The following is a 19,569-nucleotide window of genomic DNA, read 5'->3' as shown; positions in this document are numbered from 1 at the left end:
AAACTTGCCTTGCCTTACATGCTGCATTGTTTGCAGCTAGAGCGGGGTTTGCAGTTTTTGAAAGAATATAAACTTATCTCTACAGCTATTAGTCCAGATAAAAAAAAAAAGTCAATCAAGAACCACACTGAAACTTTTGCTGAAAATAAGAAACCATGTTGCAATCAAGCCTGAGTCCAGTCTGTAGGATTTGTGCTGTTAGGCTGTAATGAACGATGAATGAACACTAACAGAAAGCATCAGCTGTCTGTCAACAGATCCGCTCAGGGCATCGACTGCAAAAAGGTCAAAGTTGTCAAAGTTGTCAAACCAAGAGTGAATGAAAGACAGAGGAAGCCAAACATTTTTATTTGTAAGGATTGAACAATAGTAGACTGGCGATCTGTCCAGGGTGTACCCCGCCTCTCACCTATTGACAGCTGGAGGTAGGCACCAGCAGCCCTCACGACCCCATGAGGGATAGATGTGTTAGAAAATGGATGGATGGACGGATGGATGGATGGATGGATGGATGGATGGATGGATGGATGGATGGATGGATGGATGGATTGAACAATCATTCAATAAGGACTCAGGTAGCGAACCTGAAAACACTTTGCTAAGTGATGATGTGGGAGCGGGCCTTCCAGACAATGTTAATTTGGGCAGCATAAACATGCAGTTTGTCTAGTATGTCATACGTCAAGAAAGCGGAGCCAAAAAGCTTTTAATGCAGAATCTATTTCCCTGAGCGCTAATTGATAAAAGCAACTGGCCATTTTAGACATGGCTTTCGTTACCATAGCTTTAAACTGAAAGTGTTCAGACTGTGTCGCCTTTATTCTCATAAACTAATGTAAAACACGTCCACTCATTATGCAGAAAATTAAGAAAATTAAGTCTGCCTCTGGCTGGGCCACACACATCCATTCACACCCACACACAATGGCATTTCAGAAGCTAGTTAGACAGGCTGTTTTGTTTTGTTTGCTCCAGTTAATTAATTCTCTAATAACAAATCTACTTTAATGTTTCTATCGTGCATTGAAATAGCATCATGCCTTAGCTTTGCATCATCTACTCCGGGGTATATTTCTTTAACTCTTTTTTTTTAACATACATTTTTCAGGACGGGAACAACACTGGGCACATTTGACCTCATACTGTCGATGGACGGACTTGATTCAACTCAGTGTGACAGCCTCAGAGCGAGAAGCTCGTCCGTGGACCTGTCAGAGACAGTAATAATGTGCAGGCGATCATCTGGTTCTGGTGCACTCAGGATAATGTGTGGGCCAAAGGGTTGTCAGTTTCTTAATAGGAACGTCTGCCGCAACAGCTCGCTATGGATAACTTCTCAAAAAGGCAGACTAATTGGATGTGCTGAGCTGGAGAAATACTCTCATAATGTCAGCTTTAGAACAGATTCAGTCCTACTGAAAACTCCTGTTTTAATGATGAACCGTATTCATTTCGCTTAAGGGGTCTAACATTAGGGTAAGCGGCCACATTGTTTAATGACAGGAAAAATATGAGAAAATCCAGGAAATTAAATAGGAAACCACCAGACTGCTACGCTGCCTTCTGCCAGAAGCTGAGAAAAAGATGGACTGCTGTCCAGATTACAGATTACACGCTACATATCCCTTTACTTATTTTATTAGGTTCTCATCTCTTTTCTATTCTTTATTATTTAAGAATTTTTCACACCAAGCCCTTGATGATCTTAAAGGGAAGCTGTCTTGTTTTATTTCTTAGTTATAAAATTAAGAATTAAAATAAAAAAAAATTAAATAAAAACATGCACACAACAGCTACAACAACAGTACTGGAACCAGTGAGAGCAGATCTTACCAGGTAGTCATCCGGCCTGATGCCGAACAGTTCTCTGAAGTAGCGGAAGGCCACAGGAGCGTACGTCTTAAAGCGGAAGTCTGGGAAATGATGGGCTGGGGTGAGGTTGCTCCCTTCGCTGGAGAGCAAAAAAAAAAAACACCAGAGCAAACAATGTAGTTTTAAATAACACAGATGTTTCTTACAGAGTAGGGAAAATGGTGTAGGCAATGTCTTTGGTTTAGATTTATAAATCTTTCTACATTATGGCAACAACAAAAGCCGCTGCTGCGTAGGTATCTGCCGGAGTGACTCTCAAAACGATGATTGTGATCATATGGAGGGAGTTTTTTCAGTTGATTTTCCAAAACCCCAAAGGATTGCTGAGAAATGTGGGCGCTGGATTCGAGCTTATAACCAAGAGGACTTTCCTGTGGAATCTGACCAAACACACCTATGTGCTCTCCACATTTGGTGAGGAGCCAATGTTTGAATGTGCCGACCTGATACGGCTGCAGCGTCTGCGCAGGTAGGCTACCTTTATTTGGCTTTTTCTCGACGGCTTTAAAACTTCATACAATCCATGAGGGCTGTTCATGTGAGCTTCAGTGTTGCATTTAGTCCTCCTAATATAAGTGACTTTGGGCTTGTTTTTCTCTAAAGTCACTGGTAACTTTTGTGAGTCTGCAGTTGGGGTTTCTTGGGTTTGTTTTGGAACGTGAAGTTGCTTTTTTGGGCTTCTCACAGAACGCCTTTTTCTGCTTATAGCGCCGTACAACAAGAGCTATTAGCCGGGCTAATATCACGAGTTTCTTCATCGCGTTTTAACCGTTGTGAGAGAGAGGACAGCCTCTCCTACCTTTCTACTAATACTGCTTTCTTTCCGCGCATTTAGAGCCCTCTAATATTCAACCAACGTTTCAGCTGTTCTTCGCTGGGTTTCTCGATTGAAGCCGGTTGAAATGAAGCTCCTGGGCTCCAAAAGGATTGGTATTGCCAATCTAGTTTTTACTCCGTTGTTCAACCTTCCCAGGCTGTCTCCGAGCACATGTGACATCATTTGATGAATGCCCACATTATTGTCAACAAAAATAAGCAACTACAAAAAACAACCTTAGAATGACATCAGGCACCCATAATGAATGCCTAGTTGAAGTTCTGTTTCTTCAGAGCTTCCTTGTGTTTAGCTGTAGGACCTGTTTTATATTCAGAACCTGTTTTCTCTTGTGCACTTCCCTATCTTCCCCCCAACACCTGCTCCTCAGTCGCTTTGTCGGAGTAGGTCTAGTCTCTCTTGTGTCTGAGCAGGCTCTGTTTAGTCATGGTTTTCTTTCAGCCTGATGTCTCAATATATTTGCTTATATTTTATTCGTTTCCCTTATCCTCTCTCAGCTGCCCGTGAGTTCATGCTTTAAAGCTGTTTCGTATTCAGCGTATCACTCCCACCTGTTCCGCATTTAAGCCCTCACCTTCCCCGTATATAAACCTTTTGCTCTCGTCAGTCTCGTAGTCTCCATGTACCTTACCCGTGTGTCCCTGATGGTTTATGTTTTCCGTCGGTGTTACCCGTTTTCGTTTTCATTAAAACACTGGGTGAAAGCTCCTGCCTGACTCACGGTCCGACACCACGTCAAATTAGAACGCTTTGAAAGAGCTCTTCTACTGCGTGACTTTGCAGGTGTGAAGTATTGACCTGGGGAAAAAGATGCTTTCCACCACGTAGAAATCCTGCATCAGGACATCTCTCTCTGGCTTGGAGCTCAAGTTGCCGACTGTGTAACCGATTCCCAACTGGATGGCACCTTTCAAGGCTGATGATGTGGTCTGTAATTGGGAAGAGGAAAAATCGTGGATTAATAACTCAAAAGCAACAGCAAACAGGCTTCAATTAGGAGCGTTGCCTCCGATTTAAGCATGTTTGTGGTTGTCATGACCCGGATAACTAATCTGCACAGGCAACTCAAAAGCAAATAATTTCTTTCCCTATAATAATAATACAGTAATTTCCCAACATTTTACAGCACCTTCTTGTAAGTAGTTTCTCCGGATGCATCCACCCCTCTGTGGCCAATCTTCTTTCCTTGACCTGGCTGGCTTGAAGATGAGGGCATCTGAGAAAATGGACAGAGACAGATTTGCACCTGTTAAAACACCGACGAACAGGGTGCCGTTATTGTTTCAAGTGTGTGTGTACAACACACACACACACACATACACACACACACACTTGAGGCTGTGTGCAGAATGAATTTGGATGATGGGAGCCAAGAGAACCACGGCTTACAGAAGAGCGTAGCTGTCATTACCCAAAATGGCTATAACTATAGTACAGTATTAAACCTTTTACACATCTTCACTACTGCACCCAAGTTACAGCGAGCGAGATTCCAAGTCAAGACCAGGGTTTTTACGGCACAAGTTCAACTCTCCTGTCTTTAGAGCGTGGGTTGCAGCCAGTCGTCGAGTCTTTACAGCAAAGGTTCACATCAAGTCTGAAGTCTATAGAGCATGAGTCCAGGTCAGATGTCAAATCTCTAGTATATAGAAAGTGGGTCAGTCAAGTCTGAAATCTTTAAGTTTAATTTAAAGTCAAATCTTCGGTGTTTAATGAACGAGTCCAATTCAAGTCTGAACTCTTTGAGCACAAGTCCAATTAAAGACCAGAGTCTTTAGATTGTGAGTTTGAGTCCTGTCTGAATTCTTTGTTTGTGCATTTAAAGAGAAACCCCGAGTCAAAATCTCAGACTCAATCCCCGTCTCTGGCTTAGAGATCCTGAAAGAATGAATCGTGAAAATGTGTTACGAATTTAATCAATCAGACTCAAACTGCATGCAGCATATGTACTTCATTCAGAGGCAAAACTGGATGTATTACACACCATTAAGGTAATAATACGTCTGGAAGTGCTCTGGGAAATTTCTATTGAGCTTTACACTGCAAAAAGAGAACTAAAAATAAGTAAATTATTCTTGAAATTGGTGTATTTGTCCTTGATTTGAGACAGTAATTAAGATTATCTGCCAATGGAATGAGTATTGTTACCCCTAAAATAAGATAATTAGATATACTGCACTTGAAATAAGATGATGGAGATGAATTGTTCCTATTTTAGGAGCAAAAAATCTATTCCATTGTCAAATAATCTTATCTACCAGGTAGAAAAATACTCTAATTTCAAGAAAATTGTACTTATTTATAGTTCTATTTTTGCAGTGTAGGGTAGAGTTGGTGTTTCAGAAGAACGAAGAGTCCAGTAAGACAAATTGCGATGTTCTTTAAACGTTTTGCTTTAATCGACGGCACAGTGTGGCTCATGCCAGAAGAAAGGGGCTTTATCGAGAGGAACCAGATGTTGAGAGACATGCCATACAGCAAACAACGGCAACGAAAAGTAAACACTTGACACGTCTGGTAATTAGCTGTATGATAAATATGGAACAAAAAAAAGGCCAAAATAATATAGGTGACAGTAAAAGACTTTAGCTCACCTCTGTGATGAAGGCTTTCTTGGCAGCTGCATCTGCGGGAGAGAAAAGGGACAGAGATGGCCGTGTTAGCTCCTCTGTGATAAGGCGACCCATCGCTGTGCCCCATAAGTGCTCCCTGGGACAAAGCTGGATCCCGCAGGCCGCAAGACGGCGCCGGACATCATGTAATAACAGTGTCAAACACACGCCGGGCCCGCAACAGCCACTATGGCAAACAGAGACATCAGCTGCAAGGACACGCAGTCCTATAAGCCTCGTGCATTATGCGTTACTTCATGCGTTTGTTTTCGCTGTGCTGACGCCATATTGCACATCATGCTGACTGATCTAAAACATCTCTCACTTTCTCTATGACACTCGACAATTATGGGGCCAACTAGTCGTTTGGAAGGAAAAACCTCAGACGCCTTTCATTCCCCCACCTTAATCCTCCTGGTTTAAAGTCACAAATGATGTCATGCACGTTGCAGTTGTGCAGTCTTTAACATCTGCTATTTTATGATCATGTTCACTTTAATAACAGGACGTACGCTGCAGGGAGAGGCAATCGGAGGACTGTTTTTGTCAGGAAGCCCTGAAATAGCTCCGTAATTATGGACACAAAACACTCAGCATAATAATGGAGGAAAGGGTGAGGGAGACGGGGAAGAGAAAACACAGAATGAGTAAATGAAGGAGAGGAGAGAGAGAGAAGGAGAGGGGATGAGAGTGGGCTTCAGACAACGACAGAATTAATCAGCCTGGTCTGTTTTCATTTTAACCCCTTAGATGACAAGTTAAAGCATGCTTTTCCAGCAATGTGAGACTCTAGGCCAAGGGTGTCCACAGTGCGGCCCGGGGGCCATTTGCGACCCCAGCACTGGTGGTTAATGCAGATGGAGATTTTTTTAATTTATTGTGGAAAATTGTTACAGACAAGTTACAAATTTTGCAACTGAATAAAGTATTTGTCTTTGTAGAGCCACACTTTTTACATTCTTGTTAATTTCACAGTAAACAGGACCGTGTTTATGCAATTACATTTACTCAAATGGAGACTTTGTGCACCAAAATCTGCTTTTTGATTATTTATTTTAAAAATGGCCAAACGGAGCAGGTTTTTCAAAGAGAGATCGACCCGAATCTTGTTCTTATTCCTATTGTAAAAATAAATAAATAAAAATAATTGCCAAATTGGACGACTATCGTTTAATAAGGCAACTGCGCTAAATCCTTTTTAAGTTTTGGATCAATGATTTACACATCCCTGTCTTACAGGAAATCTGACTCCCGTAATTAGTTTAATTTGAATATTGCATGCTCATATTTTGTGGACTGGTTATTAAAAAAAAAGATTTTTTTTTTGGCTATTTTAGGTTTTTTTTATTCCACATTTTTGGGTTACCCAGGACTATTTTTAACATGACAAGCTGTGCCCCACTAATGAAAAGTTTGGACACCCTACATTAGATGAGGCTGAAGCAATGTTGTGTTTTTGCACAAATAAAGACTGGTTCAAAGGTTTCAGTCAGTTTTCATGTTCAGCTGTCTCTCCATAAGACGGCATTAAGGAAAGTTATCAAAAGCCACAGAGTCAGAAGTGTACCCTGAACAAAAGCAATCTGTCAGAAAAGACTTTCTGGGTTGTTCGTGTCTTATGACTTGCCACAAATACTGGAATTGAGGCACAACATGGTATTTAAAAAGTGCTGCTTTTAAAACCACCTCCATCTTTAACTGGAGTTTTAACAACAATGCGCTCACTCACGCACACTAGCATGTCATCCCTGCTCCTGAAGTAAAACAAATAAACAGCCGCTCACAGAATGAACGTTGGAAAGGAAACATTTTGCCGTTTTTAAAGAGCAACCCGGACCGGGAGAAATCCGCGTCAGTCGGTAAAAGGATCAGGAATCGGACCAACATCTCTAACTGGTTCAAGCCTGAGTATTCCTAAGCACATTTTACGACCAGCTCGATAAAATCTAACCGTGCTCTTGAATCTGAACACTTCTTCAAACTCTACACTGTGTCCCGTGACTTTGAATACCTCGAAAACTAACCAACAGAGGTCTAACATTATAAACAGCTTGATTCTGTGTGCAGAGGAACTGATGGGCAGCCTCTTCCTTGTCTGCGGGTCTGTCCGCGGGCCGCTCGTGGATGTCCATGTGACAAAGCCAAGGCGACGCCACTTTGCCGCTGCTCAGCTGTCCTCGCTCTCTGCCTCTTGCTCCTATACATATTTGCACAGAGCAGACCGAAGTAGCTCCAGGCCAACTAGAGCAGTGCAAGGATACATGTAAAAGAAAAGATCGGGAGACGGGAAAAACTGTCAATGAAGGAATGCTTGCAATGCAGATAATTAAAGGCACGCCTCTGCTGCTTTTTACCACTAATTTGTGCCTGTGTGTACATGCATGAGACTATTTTGTGTGATGTGCATAGTGTTAGTGATCTAACTTTTTCCTCCCAGCCCCCTTCTATGGTAAAAAAAAATGTTCACACCTCCTTTTAAAAACCTACAGCCATGTCAACGTCTAGATTGATGTGTGTGTGACTGGCTCAGCGCAGACTGACATGTTTGAGACCGGCTTTCTGTCTCAAAATGATCTTCCTGTTTGATTCACAGAACGCTATCGGCACACCGGTTAAACCACAACAACAGGTTATCTTACACTTTACGAACGTTCAAGCTGCGCTTCTAGCAATCAGACGGAAAACATATTGATAAAATATAATTTACAACGAAACCATCCCGTAATCATTCTAAAGGTATTTTCACACCAAACTCGATCAAAGTTGATTTTTCTCGTTGGTCGCTTTACATTCCGCCGGACAGTCTGTCTTTCAAACAATTTGCGCGGACAACGCAGCAAATTGGGTCCTCCAGAGACGCACCCGGTCCGACGGGTACCACCACATGGAGCTGAGTCTGGGTGATGGTCGCCTCCAGCGGTACTTCTGCCTGTCCAGGACCCAGCAAGAGGAGCTGCTGCAAAGCGTCGGGGCACAGATCACTTTCCAGGACCTGAACTACAGCCGTCTTTGGTCGGTAAATCCATCGCCGCTCATTAGGAATACAGCCTATTTGTACTTTCTAACATATAAAAACCATTTTTGAGCTTAAATAAATGGATCGGGAGGAACACGAAACCAACTGACAGAAAAGTTCATATTGTTGAACTCAAGTGAAATTTTGCTTTCCTCTATTCGCCCGTCCACATGGTTTCGCTTCACTCTAGACGCGCAGTTCTCTACCTTCGCTCCGAACGCCTCGTTTGCTTTGCCGGCCATTAATTTGCTCCGGATTGCGCCTTTACACGGGGATAACATTTAAATCACTCGCTCCATTCGCCTTGTACGCGTTCGGCGTGACCGTACCCAACACCTAAATTTGTTGTTTGGTTTCTTTCATGTATTTTCCTGGTCAGTGTTATTGAGCTGAAAAATAACTTGCCATTTTACTGATTTCCTTGTTTTTGTGTCAATCTGAATGTTTTAAACAATCAAAGAAATTGTAATTTCAGACAAAAATGACCCCAATTATTATTAATAAAGGGTGGGGGAGAGATGGGGAAGGCATCCAGACTATAACTGGCAATGAAGAATTGTGGCTCACTCCTTTTTCCAGAAGTTTTAATGTTGAGCTGTTGTCTAGCAGGAACCTTTCTGCTCACAGCACCACAGATTTAATATACCTGTGTTTCATGGAGTGCTGAGATTTATTACAAACTCAAAATTTTCTACTAATCATATTTTACTGTATTCCCAGTTTGGTTGGTCTCCTCTTTCTATTTGACGTTGGATTCACTGGCATCTTTTTATTCATGAGGTATTACTACGACTACATCCTCCTCATTTGATTTTGCTTATTTATCAGGAGCCTACAGGGTTGTATCGCCTGCGCTCACAGGACTTATTTTTATTAACTGTGCCTACTGTATGCGTTTCATTCATTCCACTGGCCTGGATTCTTCGTCAGGATGAACTTCATCTGAAAGAGCCGGTCTCTTTTTATTCCTTCAAGGGTCTTATAAATGATTTAGCAGAAAATAAATCGATATGCCATTGTTTAAATTGATTTTAGGAGACCTGGTTTTATTGAGCAATGCTATTGATATTGTACTGTTTTTTATTGTAACTATATGTTTAACTGTCTCATTGTCAGGACAGTCTTAGAAAAGAGATCTTTGACCTCAAGGAGTCTTACCCTGGTTAAATAAAGGTTGATGATGATGATGATGATGACGATGATGATGATGACGCAGGAAATGTACTATTTCAGATTACTGTAATTTAAACTGGGCATATTTTGGGTAATAGGACTTGTATTTAAACCATTAAATTGGTGTTAATACAACATTAGGCAACTTAATTATAAATACAACAAACCAAGTGTGAGTGCAAAAATAAAAACCATGATACCCTGACGCTATCGGGGGAAGTAATAACTAGTGTAACAGCACCACGAAACATTAGCTTAATACATTACAGCAAGTCAGTGAAATGCTGATATGGAATATGTTTTATGGGCAGGAGTAAAAATATTTTATTATCATCCCATCATTTCCCCTTGAACAGGGTTCCTTTGAGATTCGGTGAGAGGAGGCCTTTGATGGAGCGCGAGAGGGAAAATGGATCCTACTACTACACCATTATGCGGCTGGAGGCTCTAAAGTTCTTCAGGGAGCGGAACAACAAAAAGGACCTTTTAAATGAATTGCTGCTTGTACAGTGTGTTGCCTAGCTGACCCGCGATGTGCTGGTTTTACGACTCATTCCCGCAGCCCCGGAGAGAGTGGCCCATTACCAGCTGGTAATGGCGACGCACGGCAAAGCGAGACACGGGAGACACGGCTGTATCATTTTCACATATAACCCCTGTCTGGGTAGCGTGAAAATAATCAAACGTCGGGCCTGTTTGCAGTAGACGGATGGCAGAACTTGCCGACACGAACAGGGCTTTCTGTGAAGCTGTCTGAGGAACCACGGAAAGGAGGTGGGATATTTGCTTTAGCTCATTCATTAAACTGGTCATGCAAGCATTACGTAAGTGAAACCTGTGTTCGGTCCCAACCACCGAAAGCACTAAAGCCATCAACACTGGCAAAAAGAAAGACCCTTGCAAAATCTAAAACTATTCCAAATAGTTACATCTGTGCTGCTGAGACAACGAACAATCTGTGATCCCTTTACCTCTATTACCTGTGAACCACAAAACAACATGGGTAAAACAGACTGAAGACAGGCACACACATGTAAAACCAATTCCTGTCTAAACCTGCTTTGCGATGTGCAATACCGCGCAGACCTCCACAGGCATGCCGGCTGCGCAAGCATAACAAGGAACACACCTGTCGTTCTTTACATCTGGCCCTGATCTCCTCAGTTTATGTGATCCATTATCTTGCATCAGTCCCAATCACTGTGACATCAGGCTGTCATGATAACCTGTAAAACTGTGCGCGTCGACAATTCACCCCCGCCTCACGCACGCTTTTCACTCACCAGCGCAGTATTCCTCCCTCTTGTTACCATGGTGCCCCGAATCGAGGTCAACCGGCGTTTTTATAACTAACGCACGTGTGGCCGGATTCAACAGACAGATGCCGTCTACCGTGTCCTCACACGATGCCGCATAGGGCATTAGCACGGCCGCAGAGCGATATGTGCCACAGCTTACCCCGTATACACGTGTGTGCAAAGAGTGACCCGTTGGCTCGCTGCTCGAAATAAACCCAGAAGTGAGAAGAAAAAAAAAAAAAAAGATGGATTAAAACCCGCGACATATTAGATAAACAGACTGCACACGGCAGACAGTTGTGATGCAACAAGAACCAGCAGAAACCAGTGGGTCAAAACAGGAAATTGCCAAAACGCGCTTTGTAGCCGATCCACGTCGAAGTGCAATGTTTATTTTTTATGTATCATTTGCATGTTTGTCTAGGACTAAACTACATGACCGCAAAAGCCATCATCAAATCATGTGATGTTTAAAGGAAAATGTTTGATTTGTATCCGTTAAATTCAAAATATATCTGGATTTTTCTGACAATTTTGTCTTGGAACAGGATGCTAATGGTGAAAATCCACATGGCATTTTCATGGAGTACGTCTGAAACATAATTATCAATATCTTTAACCAATAAGATAAGATAAGATAGGCTTTATTGATCTCACATTGGAGAAATTCACATGTCACATCGGCTCAGTAATCATAGGAAGAAGGTGTCATGTAGGACATGATGCATCATATATATGTGATGATCTTGGCATTGGCACTGATCTGTCCCACCGGTACACCTGCTCATCTCCACCGTGTCTGCAATTAGTCCTCATTGGTTTCATCTGTTTTCACCTCCTTATAATCCCTGTGCAGATCAGATGCCAGTGCCAGATTGTCTCAAGCAAATCGTATGAGCATTCCAGCGTTCTCGTCCCTGTCTGCCTGTTTCCTGACCCCTGTGTTTCTTCTGAGCCTACCCGTGAACGAACTTGGACTGGACCCGGACTCTCCCTGTTGGACCTCCCTTCTGTACCGCCGCCGGATAATTGCCCTCTGTGTACTGGACCTGGACTCCCCCGGATTACGCCTCTGGAAAGCCCCTGTCGGATCCCTGCCTGTTCGCCCGCTACCCTCCACTCCCGGATCAGTTCGCTTGGGTTTCTGCCGGCTCTCCGGACCCAGCTACCCCAACTTCAGGGGTTAACCACACTAAGCGCGAGCTACTGCGCGTGGAGAGGGCGAGTCCACTTCCTGCTAGTAAATAAAAACATTGAAAACGCCACTGACCTGTGTCGGCTGAAATCAGAGTCCTGCTCCCGCACATTACAGGACAATCTGGCCAGAAAGATGGACTCTTCGCCAGATACAGAGTGGCGAACGGGGGTGGAAAAGTCCATTTCGCAGCTTGAGGCTGGTGTCGCCGAGATCCTAGGTCATCTCCGCAGCCAAGAGGCTCCCGCACTTCCGCAAACATCCGCCTCCGTCACCACGTCACGTGTGATGACGTCGACGTTGCCTGAGCCGCGTCTAACTCCCCCCGAGCCTTTTGGGGGCAACCCAGATCAGTGCAGAGCGTTTTTAACTCAATGTGAAATCCACTTTGAGTTACAACCATCTTCCTATCCCACGGATCGCTCTAAAGTTGCTTTTGTTATCTCCCTGCTGACCGGCAAAGCTAAATTATGGGGGGCTTCTGAGTGGCAGAATGATTCACTGATTTGCCATTCTTATTATGATTTTTCACGCGAATTGGTCAGAGTCTTCAGCCCCGTCCTGCCATGCCGGGAATCCTCTAGGGGTCTTTTATCCCTCAAGCAGGGAGACAGGTCCGTTTCTGACTATATTATTGACTTCCACCTGCTATCTGCCGATAGTCTATGGAATGAGCCCGCTCTTATGGATGTGTTCATTAATGGTTTGAACGAAAAGATAAAAGATGAACTTGCTACCCGGGACTACCCCAGGACTCTCAAGGAGTTGGAAGATCTTACCACACGAGTCGACCTCAGACTAATGGAACGGCGAAGGGATCGTCGTCCGGCGCCTTCATCCCGCCTCTGGACTCCTTCGTCCGCCTCTGCTGCACCGTTGACCCCGCATGCTTCAGCGGATCCTGAACCCATGCAACTGGGGAAGACAGTCCTCACTAAGGAGGAGCGCCAGCGCAGACAGCTGCGCGGTCTCTGTCTCTATTGTGGTGGTGAGGGGCACCACGTCCGTTCGTGCCCAGTAAAAGGTCAGGCTCAATAGGGGGGGGGAGATCCCTATTGAGCCGCACAAAACTCTCTGTCTCCCCAGATCTCCTGTTCCCGTCAACACTCACTGTTTCTGCAAAATCTCATAACCTCTCTGTCTTCATTGATTCTGGGGCGGACACAGAGTTTATGGACGAAGGACTGGCGAGGACTCTGAACATCAAACTCCACCCGGGACCATCTCCTCACAGCGTCCTTGCCCTGGACGGGCATCCACTGAACCACTCCCACCTCGTCACGGAGCCAATCGAACTGCTAATTGGAGGTAATCACAGGGAGAGGCTTACATTTATGATAATTGACTCTCCACAGGTTCCCATTGTCCTGGGCGCCACATGGCTTAGGAGACACAACCCCCTAATAGATTGGCAAAAGAAAGAGATTATGGGGTGGGCTCCCGCCTGTTCAGGTTGTTGCCTACTGTCGGCTCAACCTTTTGTGAGATTGGATTGTAGGTCTGAGGAGACCTACCCTGACCTATCTAGGGTTCCTCCTGAGTACCATGACCTGAAGGAGGTTTTTAATAAGGCCAAAGCTACGAGCCTGCCTCCGCACCGCCCATATGATTGTTGTATCGACCTACTACCCGGTACAACTCCCCCTAGGGGTCGCCTGTATTCCTTGTCTGCGCCAGAGTCAGATGCTATGCAGAAATACGTCAACGAGGCCCTAAGAGCCGGCATTATCCGCCCTTCCTCCTCTCCTGCGGGCGCAGGTTTCTTCTTTGTTGGGAAGAAGGATGGCTCCCTCCGCCCCTGTATTGATTACAGGGGACTTAATGACATTTCAGTTAAAAATCGGTACCCCATTCCCCTCATGAACACGGCTTTCGACCAGATCCAGGGGGCCAAAGTGTTTACTAAACTAGATTTACGAAATGCCTATCATCTCGTCCGGATTAGGGAGGGGGACGAATGGAAGACCGCCTTCAACACCCCCACAGGCCACTACGAGTATCTAGTCATGCCGTTTGGGCTCACCAATGCCCCAGCCGTCTTTCAGAATCTCGTTAATGAGGTACTGAGGGACATGATTGGGCGGTTTGTGTTCGTATACCTGGATGACATACTCATTTACTCCGATAATATAACTGTTCACAGACATGTCCGCTCTGTCTTACTTCGCCTTCTACAGAACCAGTTATATGTGAAGGCGGAGAAATGTGAGTTCCATGTCACCTCCACCTCTTTCCTTGGGTTTTTTTTGTCTCCCGGCCAGATGTCAATGGACCCAGCCAAGGTCAGGTCGGTCATTGACTGGCCTCTCCCGACCGATCGGAAGCAGTTACAGAGGTTTCTGGGCTTTGCAAATTTCTATAGACGATTCATCCGGAACTACAGTCAAGTGGCAGCTCCCCTTCACACTTTGACTTCTTGTAAGCAGAGGTTTACCTGGAACGATCTGGCTGACAAAGCATTCAGACGGCTGAAGAACTTATTCACCTCAGCCCCGATTCTCATCACCCCCGACCCCAAGAAACAGTTCGTTTTAGAGGTGGATGCCTCTGATTCTGGCGTCGGGGCCATACTCAGCCAGAGAGCCGAAGACGGTCGTGTTCACCCATGTGCTTACTTCTCAAAAAAATTATCCAGTGCGGAACGCAACTATGACGTAGGTAACCGGGAACTCCTAGCAATCAAGCTGGCTCTGGAGGAGTGGAGACACTGGCTAGAAGGCTCTAAGGTTCCTTTCCTGGTGTGGACTGACCACCGTAACCTAGAGTACCTGAAGACGGCAAAGAGACTCAACCCCCGACAAGCCAGGTGGGCTTTATTTTTTAGCCGGTTTAACTTCTCCCTTTCTTACAGGCCGGGCTCCAAGAACGCAAAGCCGGACGCCCTGTCCCGAATGTACGAGGTGGAGAAGGAGGGTCCCGTCGAGACGCCAGAATTCATTTTGCCAGACACAGTAAGATGTGCAGTCACCAAGCTCAACCTTGAGAATGAGGTCAGGCGTTCTCTAGACGGGGTACAGGTCCCTCAAGCCTGTCCCAAGAACAGGCTCTTTGTTCCTGAACCCTTAAGGGGCAGGGTTCTTAACTTCTGCCACAGTTCCCGCCTATACTGCCACCCAGGAATCACAAAGTCTCTCTGTATTATCCGCTCCCAGTTTTGGTGGCCCACCCTGACTAAGGATGTAAGGGAGTTTGTCTCCGCCTGTCCCAGCTGCAGCCAGGCCAAAGTTTCCCGTCAGGCCCCGTCCGGTTTACTCCGGCCTCTGCCTGTACCCCCCCGGCCCTGGTCCAGCGTGTCCATGGACTTTGTTACTGGCCTGCCTGTCTCGGGAGGTAAAACAGTCATCCTTACCATTGTGGATCGGTTTTCAAAGATGGTCCACCTGGTTCCCCTTCCCAAACTCCCATCAGCCAAGGAAATGGGTGCCATCCTGGCTCAGGAGGTGTTCCGGTTACACGGTTTACCTACTGACATCGTTTCCGACAGGGGGCCTCAGTTTGTCGCTCGCTATTGGCGGGAGTTCTGTTCCATGCTGGGGATCTCTGTTAGTCTGTCCTCTGGGTTCCATCCTCAGACTGATGGCCAAACAGAGCGTCTTAACCAAGAGGTGGAAGCCAAACTTCGCCTCATCTGTGAGTCTGACCCCTCCAAGTGGGCCCAGAACCTACCCTGGGTGGAGCATGCCATTAACTCCACACCCTCCAGCTCCACTGGGCTCTCCCCTTTTTATGTTGTGCATGGGTTCCAGCCGCCAGTGTTTTCCATCGAGGAGAGGGAGTCCAGGGTCCCATCCGCCCGTCTGTCTGCACTAAGGTGTCAGCGGGTCTGGAGAAGGGCAAGGAGAGCCATCCTTAAATCGTCCCAGGTCCAAGCCCGGGCTGCTAATCGCCGACGAATTCCGGCTCCGCAGTACCAACCAGGAGATAAAGTCTGGCTATCCACAAAGGACCTTCCCCTGAAAGTTGAGAGTAAGAAACTGGCGCCACGGTTCATTGGCCCGTTTTCCGTCTCCAAGGTGGTTAATCCGGTGGCAGTCCGCCTCCGCCTGCCTCCGACGATGAAGGTCCACCCTACATTCCACGTCTCTCGGGTCAAACCCGTCAGGCTCTCAAGGTTTTTCCCCTCCTCCAGAACCCCACCTCCTCCTCGTTTGGTTGATGGAGCTCCGGCCTTTACAGTAAGGCGGATACTCAAGTCCAGGAGGTGGGGTAGGGGCATGCAGTACCTGGTTGATTGGGAGGGTTATGGACCTGAGGAGCGGCAGTGGGTTCCCGCCCGCTTCATCTTAGACAAGTCCCTTATCAGGGATTTCCACAAAGCACGCTCTGAACATCCTAAGGCGTCTGGTATCCGCCCTTAAGGGGGGGGCTCTGTGATGATCTTGGCATTGGCACTGATCTGTCCCACCGGTACACCTGCTCATCTCCACCGTGTCTGCAATTAGTCCTCATTGGTTTCATCTGTTTTCACCTCCTTATAATCCCTGTGCAGATCAGATGCCAGTGCCAGATTGTCTCAAGCAAATCGTATGAGCATTCCAGCGTTCTCGTCCCTGTCTGCCTGTTTCCTGACCCCTGTGTTTCTTCTGAGCCTACCCGTGAACGAACTTGGACTGGACCCGGACTCTCCCTGTTGGACCTCCCTTCTGTACCGCCGCCGGATAATTGCCCTCTGTGTACTGGACCTGGACTCCCCCGGATTACGCCTCTGGAAAGCCCCTGTCGGATCCCTGCCTGTTCGCCCGCTACCCTCCACTCCCGGATCAGTTCGCTTGGGTTTCTGCCGGCTCTCCGGACCCAGCTACCCCAACTTCAGGGGTTAACCACACTAAGCGCGAGCTACTGCGCGTGGAGAGGGCGAGTCCACTTCCTGCTAGTAAATAAAAACATTGAAAACGCCACTGACCTGTGTCGGCTGAAATCAGAGTCCTGCTCCCGCACATTACAATATATGCATCTTGTCCTACTTGACACCTTGACACCAATACAGCCATTTTTGAGCAGGGTGCAAATGTAAAGTAGTGGAGAGTACTGGGAGAACTTAGATCAAAAATTATACTTTTGGTATTAGGCGGTCAAATTACCCCCAAATAAATTCCCACAGAAAGTTTCCAGGTTGGAACATTTTCAAAATTCCCGACCTAAACTTCTGTCAGTCTTCCACCTCTTTGTAATCCTAGCTCTGACCGGTCATCTAATCTCTTTAAAGAAATCCGTGTAGTTATGAGGAGCCGATAATTCTTCTTCTTGGGTGGTGCCAAACACAAATCACTGTGGGATGTATTAATCTGCTGCGATTTGTGACGGCGTCCCTAAATCCAGGAAGACAAGACGGGACTTTATGTGGGGTTGTTTATGGCAGTCAAGATGAAAGATTGTTTTTATTCCCTTTGGGAGAAATTAGTTCTGGACAGACAAATCCCAAAAATAAAACATTAAAATAACCAATTAATAGCAAAGAAAGAAAAGTCAAATAACATATTAATTCATAAAAATAAAAAAATCATAAAATGTTCACGACATCAGCATGTGATCATCTTCACGTTTCTACTGACCCACAACTCAAAGCTATTCATCCACAGGCCCTCAGAGGCCTCCCACCTCCCCGCTCATCTGTCCTTCTTAAATCATTAATGAGGGTTATACACACAGGAATGAATACATTTTTATATCCCTGCACTGTCTTCCCCATTTTAACAACATTTACTCAGGGTTTAAAGCGTGTGTGGTGTCCAACATCGTGTCATCTGCTTACTGGAGAGTTACCTGCGGGAAAGGTGTCCATGATTTTATCAGCAGAATTGTCGGTCCAGCCTCAATTGTTTTCTCTTTTTGTATCTTGGTGTTTTACTCTGAATGGTGTAACTACCAAAGAATGTGTTAAATTTGAATTTGGTAATAATTGAAGATTGTTAATTTTGTGACATCTGAAAAAGATGACTTGATTATATGTGATATTATTTATTATATTTCAACAATCTCAATTTTACACAGTAAAAACAGGGCAGTGTTTATTTTCTTAAGCAGCGTGATATTTATCCTTCCGGTTTCTTGTTTCTTGACTGACGATGCAGGTATTCTTTGGCATCGCTTCTGTTTCTAACAGGCGGTTTTGTGTACCGCAGACCCGATCAATACTGGGACTGCCCGAGTATGAGCTGAGCTGAGGCAGACTCTGTGGTGATTGCATGTTATCTTAGCAGAATCACTAAAAGTGATGGCACTCTAGCTATCAACTGAGGCTTCCTTTTCCGACCATAACAAAGCAACTATTCATTATTGTGTAAATGGGTCCCTGACATGATTGATTAAAACTCAGGGGTTAAAGAGTCTTCTAACTTTAAAAGCAGCAAAGTAAAACAGGCAGTGAACAAAATTGTTGTGCTACTTTATCCATACCAGGAGGATGTTTTTAAGGGACTCGTTTGTTCTCTACTGTGTCCAGGATGCTAAAGAGATTCAGACAGACACGGCTGCCTGCAGGAGCTCCCTTTGTCAGATTATGTTAATGTATCTTTCACCTCAAACCGAGGTCACTCTGCTCTCACAGTGGATGCCATTCAGATAAGCAGAAGGCAAATTGATCCTAAATCAACATCACCAGGCTGTTACACCCATGACCCTTGGGCCTCAGCAGCCAGCAGGGTGAGTAGTTTTAGGTGACCACTACAGTCAGGAGAGGTGCTTCCCATCGTCTGTCTCCGGCCTCGAATGAGTACGAGAAAATCTCCAGAAGAACTAGAAATCTTTGATATATGCCTACTGAGGTCATAAGTCCGATTTGTTAACCATTTGATGTGTTGTTCTCATGATTGTGATGTTTGTGTTTTACACATTAAATCTAAATGACTTAAATATTACGAGTTTATGAAAAGCAATACCTATTTTTACACAATTGAGAGAGGAGGTTTTTAAGAAAATGAAGATGCCATTTATATAATACCTATAAGTTACCCTAAAAGTCTGGTTTAAAAATGCAAGTTTGCTTTGAAAGGGGACATATTTTGCTTTTTAATGCCTTGCTTTTCACATTTAAATCATTCAGCTGTGGCCTATTTAATGTGGAACTGCAATGATTTGGTCTAAAATCTTTGTTACTGTTGACCCACAGCTCCTGTTTAACCCCCGTTCTGAGGTTCGTATGAGAGCAACTTGTTTTGACGCTGTCTCTTTAAATGCTACGGAGGCGGTTCACGCCCCGATCACCTGCAGGACAAAGAGCGTCTCACTCCATCACGATTGGCCATTTTTGTAGTATGCTTGGGGACGGAGTAATGAATTGCATGGGTTAATACACCCAACCTCCAAACATTTTCACTTTCAGCTTTGGCATCCTTCAGCTTGGACTACAAAATAAAAAATTTAAATGGAGGATTTGCGGAATTGGTTTACAGGACGTCCATGACCTTGTTTAGCAGCTCCGCATCAAATACTGTGACAGAATAGTTCAAAAGAAATACTAAAAAATAGAGAAAACTTAGGGGCTTATGATCCAAACAGAATATAAACATATCTACGCAGCACCTAAGCAGACTAAGTTACAATTTTCGGCACTCCTACAGACTCCAAGT

The 19,569-nt window shown here is 45.0% G+C and overlaps 1 protein-coding gene across 2 annotated transcripts in view; it reads right to left on the bottom strand.

The window, feature by feature from the left end:
- pip5k1ca (phosphatidylinositol-4-phosphate 5-kinase, type I, gamma a) overlaps window positions 1-19,569 on the bottom strand; it is a 70,259-nt gene that overhangs the window by 30,830 nt on the left and 19,860 nt on the right. For both annotated transcript variants that reach the window (XM_036141382.1, XM_012871677.3), the window contains exons 2-5: window positions 5,302-5,333; window positions 3,837-3,923; window positions 3,506-3,636; window positions 1,834-1,951 (exon numbers count right to left, since the gene is read on the bottom strand). In XM_036141382.1, the coding sequence (XP_035997275.1) occupies window positions 1,834-1,951; window positions 3,506-3,636; window positions 3,837-3,923; window positions 5,302-5,333 (368 nt within the window). The remainder of the gene's footprint in view (window positions 1-1,833; window positions 1,952-3,505; window positions 3,637-3,836; window positions 3,924-5,301; window positions 5,334-19,569) is intronic.

This window comes from Fundulus heteroclitus, chromosome 9 (assembly GCF_011125445.2).
Source record: "Fundulus heteroclitus isolate FHET01 chromosome 9, MU-UCD_Fhet_4.1, whole genome shotgun sequence".
Classification (NCBI taxonomy): Eukaryota; Metazoa; Chordata; class Actinopteri; order Cyprinodontiformes; family Fundulidae; genus Fundulus; species Fundulus heteroclitus.
The sequence above is the reverse complement of the archived record's forward strand: the minus strand, read 5'-3'. Positions and strand labels throughout refer to the sequence as shown.